The 12,647-nt window shown below is 35.7% G+C and overlaps 1 protein-coding gene across 1 annotated transcript in view; it reads right to left on the reverse strand.

Moving 5' to 3' along the window:
• The window catches only part of LOC150086699 (uncharacterized), a 143,983-nt gene extending 132,437 nt beyond the window's left edge, over positions 1–11,546 (reverse strand). Inside the window, exons 1-3 of the mRNA XM_090372232.1 lie at positions 11,445–11,546; positions 9,848–9,944; positions 5,913–5,985 (exon numbers count right to left, since the gene is read on the reverse strand). Coding sequence (XP_090228358.1) covers positions 5,913–5,985; positions 9,848–9,944; positions 11,445–11,546 — 272 coding nt within the window. The remainder of the gene's footprint in view (positions 1–5,912; positions 5,986–9,847; positions 9,945–11,444) is intronic.
• Between the last annotated feature and the right edge of the window lie 1,101 nt (positions 11,547–12,647).

The following is a 12,647-nucleotide window of genomic DNA, read 5'->3' on the forward strand; positions in this document are numbered from 1 at the left end:
TGTAATAACTGAAAGGAAAGTGGAGGAGAAATTGTTGAGGATAAACATAAAAAACTTCTGTTTAACTTCTGTTCCAGGAAAATTAATGGAAGCACTGGTTAAAGAAGCACTGCAGGATCATCTAGACAAGACTTCAGTTATAGCTCAGACACAGCATGGTTTTGTTAAGGGAAAGTCTTGCCTGAACAATTTGATTGGATACTATGATGCAGTCACAAAAAATGGATGCAGGGAATAACTTTGATATTATATATTTGGATCTTAGAAAGGCTTTTGATACTGTTGCACATGGAAGACTGCAGCACAAATTGGAGCAGTGTAGCATTGGAGGCAAATTGCTGCTATGGATAAAGGGATGGTTGAGGGGGAGAAGACAGAGAGTGGTAATCAATGGACACTGCTCATCGTGGACTAATGTTATTAGTGGAGTTCCTCAGGGTTCAGTATTGGGTCCATTGTTGTTTTCTGTATTTATAAATGATATTGATGATGGTATATCAATCTTAATGTCCAAGTTTGCAGACGATACAAAGGTTGGCAGGGTTGTTAAGGACACTACTAACGCTATGCTGCTGCAACAGGATCTGGAAAGGTTGAGCAGATCGGCTGAGAGGTGGCAAATGAAGTTTAACATTGACAAATGTAAAGTACTACATATGGGAAACAGTAACCCCCAGAGCAACGTATCGACTATGTGGTACTACACTGACAGTTGTAGAGAATGAAAAGGACCTGGGGGTAATTGTGCAGGCAGATATGAAGTTCTCTGAGCAGTGCAGATGGGCTGCAAGAGTAGCTCATGGTGTCTTGTCAATGATATACAGGAATTTTTCTAGCAGGGATAAGGAGGTGATTATTCCCTTGTATAAGGCGATGGTCAGGCCACACCTTGAGTACTGTATACAGGTCTGGAGGCCTCATTTCAAGAAGGATGTAGAGCTGCTGGAACAAGTACAGAGAAGGGCAACAAGATTAGTGAATGGAACAAAGGGTTGCTCTTACGAAGAAAGGCTTAAGTTTTGAAAATTACAGTGTCTGGAGACTAGGCACCGGCGAGGTGATCTGATAGAGGTGTATAAAGTTTTGAATGGTTTGAGCATGCTCAATGCCGATGAGATGCTTCCTCTTGCTCAGAATAATCACCTGAGAGGGGATAAATTCAAATTGAGGAAAGACAGATGTAGGATAGATCTGCGGAAATTTGCCTTTAGCCAGCGGGTGGTTGATTGCTGGAACAAACTTCCATCTGTCGTTGTAGAAGTTGATAGCTTAAATAAATTTAAAGCTCAGCTGGACAGGTATTTCGAATGAACGGAGGGCTGAAATGGGAGTGTTTTTTTTTTTTTTTTTTTTGGCTGATGCTGCATAAGCTTGCTTATGTATGTTAAACTTCATATGCCTCTACTAATGCTAATAACTGTTTAATATTTTGGTAATTTACCATAGCACTCTCAGCATAAATACACAATCTTTTTTTTTTTTTTTTTTTGTAGTTGTTGGCGCATCGGCTTCTGTGGCCATAACGCACCTCCCAAGGTTTTTGCAGATCCAGGCCCAAGGCGGGATTCAAACCCGCGACCTTTGGGTTACCAGGCAGGTACTTTAGCCACCCGGCTAGCCCAGTCGGCACACAATCTTTTGTTAGTAGTAGTAAACTACAGTAGTAGTGTGAACAGCATCAATTTAATTGTATCTTATATTGTGACTGCCTTCATGAGTTACCGGATATTGCACTACCTTGAATAAGTAATTCTTCACCAATGGAGAAGACTATTGTTACTTATTCTCAGTGGATACTACCACCCACCCTTTCGTTAGTAATATTTTGGTAAATAAAGCAAGCAACATGTGCTAAAGGTGTCCAAACACAATGACAGAGAATTTCATTCCTAACTGCCACTTCCCAGCAAGTTCCATTGGCTAACAGTATAGTAGTATAGGGTATACAGACACCAGACAAAAATTTAGTCCCCTGTGTAATTCTTCAATTAATAATGTGCAACCCCTCCTTTACTACAAATCATTTCATGTACAGTAGACTCTCAATTTTCCGGGATAGATGGTAAAAAAAACATCCCGGATAATCGATTTCCCGGTTAATCCAAAAATACGGTAAGTCCCCAACATATGTAAGAGATACATTCCAGGACTTCTTACGTATGTTGAGTTTTATGTAACTCGGGAATGACTAATAAAATATTGCTACTACAGGGGATCCTCATTATCTGAGGAAAATTGGTTCCAGAAAATTCCACTTCAAACGAATCCACTTAAAACGGGGACCAAATTTTCATAATGTTTATTATTTAAATAAAACTAAATGCAATTAGGCGTAATATTTTAAGAGTTTAAGATTGTATATCTATATAATATTGGTGTAGATACACCATAGACAACTCTTAAAGAAAAACTATGATAGTAGTGTGAAAAGCATCACTTCATCTATATCTCATTTTGTGCTCATTAATAGAGAACGCTTCACTAATAGAGAAGACTTGTTACTTTATGTCTGTGGGCACCACCACACAGATGGTACTGTTTGAAAGCTAGTTGGGTTTTCTTCGGTGTGTGTGGGCAGGTACTCTGGTATTGCAAGTAAAGTGTTACTTATTCGAGGTAGTGCAATACATGGGCAACTCGTCGTGAAAGATGAGCACAATATGAGATACAGATGAAATGATACCTTTTACACTACTTTACTATATTTACTAAACTTTACTATATAATATCGGTGTATCTACACCAATATTATATAGTAAAGTTTATTATGTACTCAAAAATAGCAAAAAATGGATGAAAGAACTGAAAAATGAGAAAATTATTTTATTAGACATTTTTTTTTTTATAATATGTTGCACAATGTAAGGTTAAGTAAAGTTTATTGAAGTTACACTATTTTTCAGTTGTACGAATAAAGAATGAATCCAGAGTTATTCGTGTTTTTCCCCCCCTCTTTTTTCAGATAAAATTGTGTCGTAGCATTTAGTTATGTCTTTAATTTTGCGCTTAACTTTTGTTGCACAATCATGAACAAAATCATTCTCAAACTAATAGCTATATATTTTTCAATTAATTAGTTATACATTTTTACATAATTAGTTATATATATAGAAAAAATATTCAAGTACTTGGTAAATTTTCTCAAGGGAAAAGCTTTAATTCTTTAATTTTCAAATCCTCTGCGAGGACTTGGATAATGAATACTCGGATACTGGGACCCCCTGTATATCCCTGACATGCCAAAATTACAAAAACCACATAATATCCTCAAAAGAATGAAAAAAAAATAGCTATATATTTTTCAATTAATTAGTATATATTTTTACATAATTAGTTATATATATATAGAAAAATCGTTGTATATTTTTAATTAGTTCAATTAAAAACTTTATTTGGGAACAGCAGTGAAGTAGCCGGAGTGGCACATAAGAAAAGAAAACATAAAAGGAAGAAAAAACGCATGTTACTGTATAATAAAGACTGATTTGTATTTCATAGCCTTGGTTATTATAGTTGACTTCATTGGTGCCGATTGCTTCACTGCTTCTCGTATTCTATCTTTCTCCTTTATTGTGTTCACTGCTACCACTGACAAATCGAATTCCGCATGATGCTTGTTAATGTTTGGCCATTTTCATACATCCTTATTATTTTAATTTTCTAATCCCACTCGATTGCTTTCCTTTTCTTGAGAGATTTACTAGTACTGCTGCCACTTATTCTCTTAGTCGGCACTATGATAACAGTCAAAATTAAATTTTCTGAAAAGAACTTCACAGGGTTAGGCAAAAACTCACTATTATCACCCCAAGCGAGCTCACATTTTACTAAATCACATTTCTGGAGGACTGCCATAAAACAATAAAAACAATTTGCACTTCTGGTTTACTGGGCTTTTCTGTTAGCGCAATCTATTATAAACAGGTAGTAAACTCAATCCTATTGCATTTTCTATAATACCAATACTCGAATTCTGTGGGTTTTTACATTATTATAGCGAAATGTATGTCCCCTTCACTGAAATTTTCAATCATATAAAAAATATATAAATAACGTAACGTAAGTCCGAAGCTACATAAGTCGGGGACTTACTGTATCAAAAAATGTTCAGTAACCTACGTAAAAAGTATGGCGATAGATAAAAAAAACCTACCACGCACTACTCGCTTGTCCAATATGATGCTTCCCTTTATTTTTTACGATGTCAATTTTAAATCTAATAGCTTCCCTTTATTTTTTAGTGTTGTGTATGGTTTGGTCACCAACATTATAATGGTTCTTTAGAGATTTAACTGATGCACCATTTTCAAACTTTTGAATAATTTCAAGTTTTTGTTTAATTGAAAACACAACTCTTGAGTTTGCCCATCATTTTCACCATTTCTAAACAAAACAAAAAAAAAAAAAAAAAAAAGTTACTTTAAAAAAAAAAAAAAATTCCGACATCCCTGACATAAATAAAACAAAATTTGTCCTTTTGCAGTGCGACAGAACACAACAATCAGCATGAAGCACTAAAACAAACTAAATATTTAGTCTCTTCTTTTTTTGGAGTGGCAGGTGTGAAGACAGTGGGGGTTGCAAGATAACAGATACACTAACCTCCCAATAATGACCTATAACACCGCCTTGAATTTTATGATTTCTGGTTGATTTTTTTTTTTTTTAATTTGGAATCTTGAAGTGTCCTGGTTAATCCGATCCCAGTAAATTGAGAGTGCGCTGTATTAGTAGTAGGGACACAACTATTCTCTTCTCATTATTAGGGATTTAACAGACTCCTTAAATAGTTTATATCAATATTAGGCCATTCTAAAAACAATGGGGCCATAATTCATTCAGGTTTTGTGGAAGCAGTTGTGTTTTCATTTTCCATTCAAGATAGTCCCATATGTTCTCTACAAAATTTAAATCTTCTGACCAATTTCAATGCCCTGCCATTCCCTTATATTTCGTATGCCAATTTAAAATAGTAGCAGTCCTGAACTGGACATTTGTTGTCCTGGAATACAGGTGTATCAAAATCATGAGTGTCCCTCAAATTTTCTGCAAAGGGCACCATCATCATCAACCTGATCATCCAGCATAATTCATGTGATTATACAAACCAGCATAATTCATGTGGTTATACAAACCAGCGTAAATCAAGCAGGGGATCCACTTCATAACTAATGACCCCAAAGCATCACTGACCTGCCACACCAGCTTGTATGACACCTTTGCACACAGTATGAATGAAGTGTCTCATTTCTTCTCCTATAAACTCGGTGCTGAACAAAATTTGGATTTGTCAGACCAGATCACAGCTTTCCCATCATCAACAGTCCAGTTTTTATACCTTTTAGCCTGTATCACAGCAAGGCTTTTTTATGTTCAGCTATTAGCATTTGTCTTTTTCAATGGATCCCACTACAGATTTCTATTTTATGCAATTCTCTTCAGCATTCTCTGAGAAACTGGCCGATGGGTCCTTGGTTAATTGTTTGCAGCAGTTCTTGTCTTGTTTGAAATTATTTTTTTGTTTACTAGATGCAGTATTCATCAGCAATCACTTAGCACACACTTTCAACCACCATTCTGCTACTGATTTCTAGTTAATTTCAACTTGCACCATTCCGTAAAAACTCTTATTACTGTTCCTTCTGAAACAGCAGCATATTAGCTGCTTCTTTAACAAGATGTCCTTTAGACTTCCCAAATGCTATCACCTCTTTTTGCCACTCCACGTTTTTTCTGTTTGTTTGTTATTTGGTTTTTAGGAGCATTAGCAACTAAGGCCATATTGCTCTGGGGATATGCGGTCGTCATTCTCTGACCTTTCCGCATCCTCCGTATTTGGTGGTTATGGGCTCAAACCAGGGTCTATTCAAGAAGCATGTGCTACGCACTGCTGCTCCTGCCCACCTGGCTACCGAGGAGCCTGTTTTTTCTGTGCCTCATCATTTGAAGCAGAAACCTTTGCTTCTTCAGTCATAGCTAGTATACCTGTAAATAGAGGGAACAGGTTAAACTTATACCTTAATTTCAGTGCTGAACAGCAAACAACAATAGAAGATACATGTTTTTAATCTATTATATTGCCCTAAATACCACAAGTGACTAATTTTTTGTGTGGTGTTTGTATATATTGTTCAGAAAACTGAAAACTCTGAAACTGGCATATCTCATATCTCAAGCTTACAAGGTAAATACTTTGACACCTGTTTCATACAGGCGTCAAACAATTTATCAAGTGACAAAGACCCCCTCATTCTGAATAAATTCTATCATGATGTGTTTTCCTCATTGGATTGACTTTTTGTCTTTACGTCAATTGAAGATATCCTGATGGTTGCAGGACACTTTTCCATTACTGCCACAGCAGTAGGAGAGGTTCCATGTCTCAAAGAAAAAAAAAATAATAATAATAATAAATAATATGAAAAGGCTTTGTTTTTATTCCTTATGTCATTAGTAAAAATTTCCCATGTGGTGCACTTATCTTTATTTTATTTTATTAATTATATTATATCTAATAAAACAGATATATAATACTTTATTTTATTATTTGCTTATGTTTTTAAGTGGTCATTACCAAAGTGATTTTGTTTTTAAGATGTTCAGTCAATGTGCCTGAACTTCTAGTTTCTAAATTTTGATCAACAACCAGAGACAAATAAGAATATATAATACAATTAATAAAAATTAAGTTAATCAGACTGAGAAACTGGCAAAAAAATTAGGTGGCCAAGCTGCCAATGCATTCTTCATTTACCTTTCAACATTTATTTTGACAATCCATGCATGGTTAGATTTATTGTCCAAAAACAAAAAAAAAAAAAAAATCCCAAAACTGGCTAGCTGTGGTTGCCAGTTTTAGGATACTGCACTGTATTATATAATTTAAAATATACCTTATTGTTTTTTCTTTTTCCTCTTCCTCATTCTCAGGAAATGATGGAAGTAACTGCTAAAATAAAAAAGGTCACAATGAATAATTAATTATAATGAAGAGCTTCTTCTTCTCAGACTAACAGTTTAAAATGTAAACATATAATCTATACATTAATATATTTTAAAATTGTAATATATATCACATTCTAACGTATGTTCTATCTGCATACATAAATTTCTGTGATAAACTTAGTCAGAAATTTAGAATTACATATGAAAGTTCAGATATTTTCAAAATGTTTTATAATTTTTTGAGGTGTTCTATGACAAGCCATTTAGTAACACACAGAATAATGGTTATTTCATGCACACGTTATGTCCATCAGAATGCTATATACAGTAAGCATAATAACTAGTTTTTACAAAACCCAGGATGGCAGAAGATTAACAATAACCAATAGACAAAATTCATAACCTTTCCAGATACACAAGCCAGCAAAATTCGTAACTCAATTTGCTAAATCATTTAAATTAATGGGATCCCTCAGTGCTTGGCCCTTTACTGTTTATAATATTTATTAACGATATGATGAGGGCATATCAAGCTTATTATCTAAGTTTACAGATGATGCAAAGGTTGGCAAGGCAGGCAGAAGCTTAACAATAACCAATAGACAAAATTCATAACTTTTCCAGATACACAAGCCAGCAAAATTCGTAACTCAATTTGCTAAATCATTTAAATTAATGGGATCCCTCAGTGCTTGGCCCTTTACTGTTTATAATATTTATTAACGATATGATGAGGGCATATCAAGCTTATTATCTAAGTTTACAGATGATACAAAGGTTGGCAAGGCAGTTAACTTCAAAATCTCTGACCACATTTTAGTTCTTCTTAAGAAACTCCTACAGTCCAGGACCTGTAGGCCACAATTATTCATTGTGACCTACAGTCCAGGACCCTATGCATCAAAAATCAGAATCACCAAATTCTCTGCTCCAGAGGGCTTCCCCAAGGGGGTGTTCTCTCTACCACCCTCTTTGCTGCATCCTTAGAACTCTTCCTTGCAAATCATGGTAACTTTACCATTTATGCTGATGATTTAAAGTTTTTTATTATTACAAAATGCCCCCAATCTCTCTAGTCTACCACTGTGAGCTCCAACCATCAGCTACATGAACTGGAAAATTACTTCCATGCAATTGGGCTCTCCATTAACAAAGAAAAAAAACCACACAACTCTCTATCACCAAGAAGAGAAATACCACTGATCATCATAATAGGGAACTCCCCAGTTAAAAAAGTCACCCGGCATAAGGATTTGGGCATCATCTGGGATAAAGACCTTACATTCTTGCTACATTTTAATGCCATTCGATAAAAAACATATGCAGCAATCTGGGCAGTGAAACAGGAGATCTCCAACTTTCACAATCTGCATCTTATCATCAACTATATTCTTCATTACATAATCCCAATTCCTTTATATGCCTCAACTATATGGTCCTCTGCATCCCCATCTTACCAAACCAGGTTCTTATCCCTGGTATACTGGATCTTAAAATGGATGAATAAGATCGCCAGTCTAATGCCTACAATCTCAAAATCTGTCCTGCTCTCCAATCTAAATATGTTTCCTTGGAGGTATCACATCATCTCTAGGAATCTTGTTATCTTCACTCAGCTTCTGTCTGGAAAACTGAACTCGCCTGATATCTGGGATATCATCGCCAGACCAATGCACCCCGATACAGATATCTAAAGCTGCATAGCATGTCTTCCTTGGACAATATGCTTCCACTTAACTCCACTGAAATATTTAATAGGTTATCCACAGACTTCATGAAACTGTGAAAGGACAAAACCTACAGATCTTTTACTCTTGCAGATATGTATTCCCTCGTCAAACTCTAGGTGGGTTTCTCAGTGTTGCTGCTCTATCCATGCATTGTTGTATCTTTATGTGTTTTTATATGTTTGTGTTTTATATGTTCATGTGTTTTTATGTTGTATCTTTATGTTTATGTATCTTTACCAGAAGCTATTTAAGGCCATGTATTGTATCACATCATGTATTGTATCCAGACTCAGTATGCAAACTGCATTTTTTTGTCATTATTTATTCAATTTTTTCATGTAACTCGTGTCCTCTGGCTGGAGAGCTGTAAAAGGACATTTCTTTGGAAATAAACTGATAATAATAATAATAATAATAATAATAATGACAGAATCAGGACACATTACTACAGCAAGACCTAGAAAATGAGGCAATGAGCTGAGAAGTAGCAATTGAGATTTAACATTGGTAAATATAAGGTACTGGATATGGGCAGCAGTAATGCCAGAATAAAATACCAATTAGGTGGTGCAACATTCAAAGTGGAGAGAATGAAAGAGGCCTAGTGAGAAAAATTCCATTAAAAGCTACAGAAGTCAAAATGGCATAGTGGATCGAGATGAATTGCATAGGAATGATCTAAGCTGTTAATTTAGACAGCAGTTAGTACTTTTTCCAAAACTGTGACGCCAATTGCAATACAGCTAAAGTAAGAAAGAGTGCTTAATTTTAAGAATTGGAATTATCTGGTAAGCCTTCCATAATTCCAGAATAAAACCATTTCAAGTCACAGTTAAAGAACCAAGTGACTAGATCTAATATATAAAATGAAGCCATTTAAAAAAAAGTTTGACATGTTATCAGGAGAAGGAAATAAGGAATGACAATCTCTTAATCACATCATGAATTTTATTAGTAGTAAACTGAATTTCACATAGGTTGTTACAAGATAAGAATCATAAGGGATTCAAGAAGTTATATTTCAATGGCAAGATGAAGAATGTGTCAGTCCATTTTTCCATATCAAGGTTAAGAACCTCAGAATTTATATTGGTAGAAAAGATTCTTTTGCCTAGAGTTTATTTTTTTTAAAAATTAAGTTCTGCAAACTCAAAATTTTTTAACTGCATTACTTAAAAAGACCTCATTTACCATTAATTTCTTTCTTTGGCTTTCACTTAAAACGTTCTTCCAAGTATCAATATGCATAACTTCATGAAAAACATCTTCCTAGAATAAAGATAATTAATGTTATGATCAATTTAAATTTGTTGCATGTAAAATGTGCAAAAATTTGTGTCAAAAAGAGAAACAGTACAGATACAATATTTGAGGTGTGTTCAAAAAGTTCAGGGAATGAAGTAATATTTAGGAAATCATGAAGCTTACCAACTATTTAAATCAATCTCCTTTGAAGCAGTCTCCTTCACACTGTATACACCAATTCCAATGCTTCTGCAAATTCTGGAAGCATTCCAACAAGCTTCTTTTGGAATTGCCAATAGTTCTTATAATATGTTATTAATAATTTCCTCAGTCTCTATGCCCTTGAGAATGTACCTCAAGGGACTACAGAGGGAGCTTAAGAGATTTCTTTCTACTGGCACCAGACGTAACTGAATATATCGATAATTTAGACATACAGTTGTGATCCTTTTTACTGATTGTGATGTGCTGTATTGTGCCATATGCTAAAGAAATAAAATAAATCCTCAGTCACTGCAAATCTGTGTCTTGTCCTCTCAGTCCACTGAGAGGACTGAGCCTTTGTTTTTGGTCACAGCCATACACATTTCATCAACAGTAATGATGGAAGAAACAAACACATGACCCACGGCAACAGCATATTGATGAAAATAGTGATATACATAGTACATTCAAAAAGTTCCCAGAATCGCATGCTGGTTTTTAAATGGTTTGCACTATGACCGTAATGTTTCACGGGGTGCTGATGTTGACCTTGATGCACATGCATGTCAAGTGGGACCTGGCTTGACCACTTCACTCATGTGTCATAGCTGACTGATTGCAGAATGCTGCAGTTAGAACAACATGCTAACATCAAGTTCTTCTTTAAACTTGGGGAATGTGCTAAAGAGACACTGTAAACATCACAGGAAATTTATGGAGATGATGCACTGAAGAAAACAGCAGTTTACAAGTGGTTTAATCAGTTGAAAATTGGACAGGAAACATTGGAAGATGAATCTCGCAGTGGATGCCTTTGACATCACAAAATGACAAAAATGTCACGAAAGTGAAGGAACTCATGCAAAATGATAGGCAAATGACTGTTGAGATTGCTCATGACGTTGGACTGTCTGCAGGCTCAGTACACACAATCCTGATGCAATATTTAGGGATGTGTTGCATGTGTGTAAAGTTTGTTACATGTTTGCTGTCAGTCAATCAAATGGACTGCAGGAAAGCCATTGCAGGTGATTTGTTCAAAAATATTAGAGCTTCCTAAGAAAAGTGATCACTGGGATGAGAGTTGGGTGTTCACCTAAGACCCTGAGACCAAGGTGGAATCGTCCGAATGGCACACAGAAATGCGATCGTGGCCCAAGGAGTCTTGTACAACAAAATCCAATGTCAGTCATGCTGCTCATTTTTTCTGACGATGAGGGAATAGTGCATCACAAATTTGCAACAATGGGGGAAGCATTACTGCTGTTTAGTACATTGAGGTTTTGACATGCATGCATGAGAATGGGAGGCAAAGATTACCTCAAAACTGGAACGATGGCTGGATCCTGCCCCATGAAAATGTGCCCAGCCAGATGGTGATGGCAGTTCAGCAATTCTTGAGTGCAAAAATATCACAGCCATACAGCAGCCACCCTACTCCCCGAACCTTGCACAGCTTGACTTCTGGATGTTCCCTAAATTGAAAATGGGGCTTCGGGGTTGTTGTTTCACTACAGTGGATGACATCAAAGAAAATGCTGAAGTGGCCCTATGTGTGCTAAAAAAAAACACGATTTTAAAGAATGTTTCAAAGACTGAGAAGACTGATGGAGCACATGTGTGCAAAAACATTAGCGTTAGCAGTGGCATAGGGTGCAAGAAAGCAAACAACCAAAAAAAAAAAACTACTTCCCATTTCTTCACTTATACATTCCCTCCAAAAGTCTGTCTAGTTCCTCCTTGAATTTATTTAATCTATATCAACTTCCATAATGACAGATGAAAGTTTGTTCCAGCAATAAACCACTTGCTGGCCAAAGGCAAATTTCCATACATTTATTCTACAACCATCTTTCCTCAATTTGAATTTATGCCTCTCAAGTGTGTAATGCAAGAGGAAGAATCCCATCAGCACTGAGCTTGCTCAAACAGTTCAAAGCCTTATACATCTCAAGTAAATCACCTCACAGGTGCCTAGTCTCCAGAAGGGATAATCACCTCCTTATCCCTGCTAGAAAAATTCCTGTTTATCATTGACAAAACTCCATGTGAGCTGTCTCGGTAGCCTGTCTGCACTGCTCAGAGAACTTCATCTCTACCACCAATTACCACCAAGTCTTTTTCATTCTCCACTATCCTGAGTATAGTACCACACAGTTAGTACATTACTCTGAGGTAACTGCTATCCATATGCAAGTACTTTGCAGTACTTGCATATGGATAGCAGTTGAAGTTCAACATTGACAAATGTTGAAGTTCAACTGCCATTTCACAGCCCATTTTCTTCGATCTTGTTGCAGTAGGCCACCCTGATTACAGTCATTAACCACCTTGCTAACATTAGAAAACATGCATTGAGCATCGGGCTGCATATCACTATATGATTTCTAGTAATGACCAACAGACTGGTTTAAGTTAAACTTTATTAATATAAATAAATAAATAGATATATACATAAATAAAGTACTAAAACAGATATAAAATAAAAGTGTTAAAATATATACAAGTTAAAAGCAATAAAAT

The sequence above is a fragment of the Mastigoproctus giganteus genome, chromosome 4 (assembly GCF_048544385.1).
Source record: "Mastigoproctus giganteus isolate SK-2022 chromosome 4, ASM4854438v1, whole genome shotgun sequence".
In the NCBI taxonomy this organism is placed as follows: Eukaryota; Metazoa; Arthropoda; class Arachnida; order Uropygi; family Thelyphonidae; genus Mastigoproctus; species Mastigoproctus giganteus.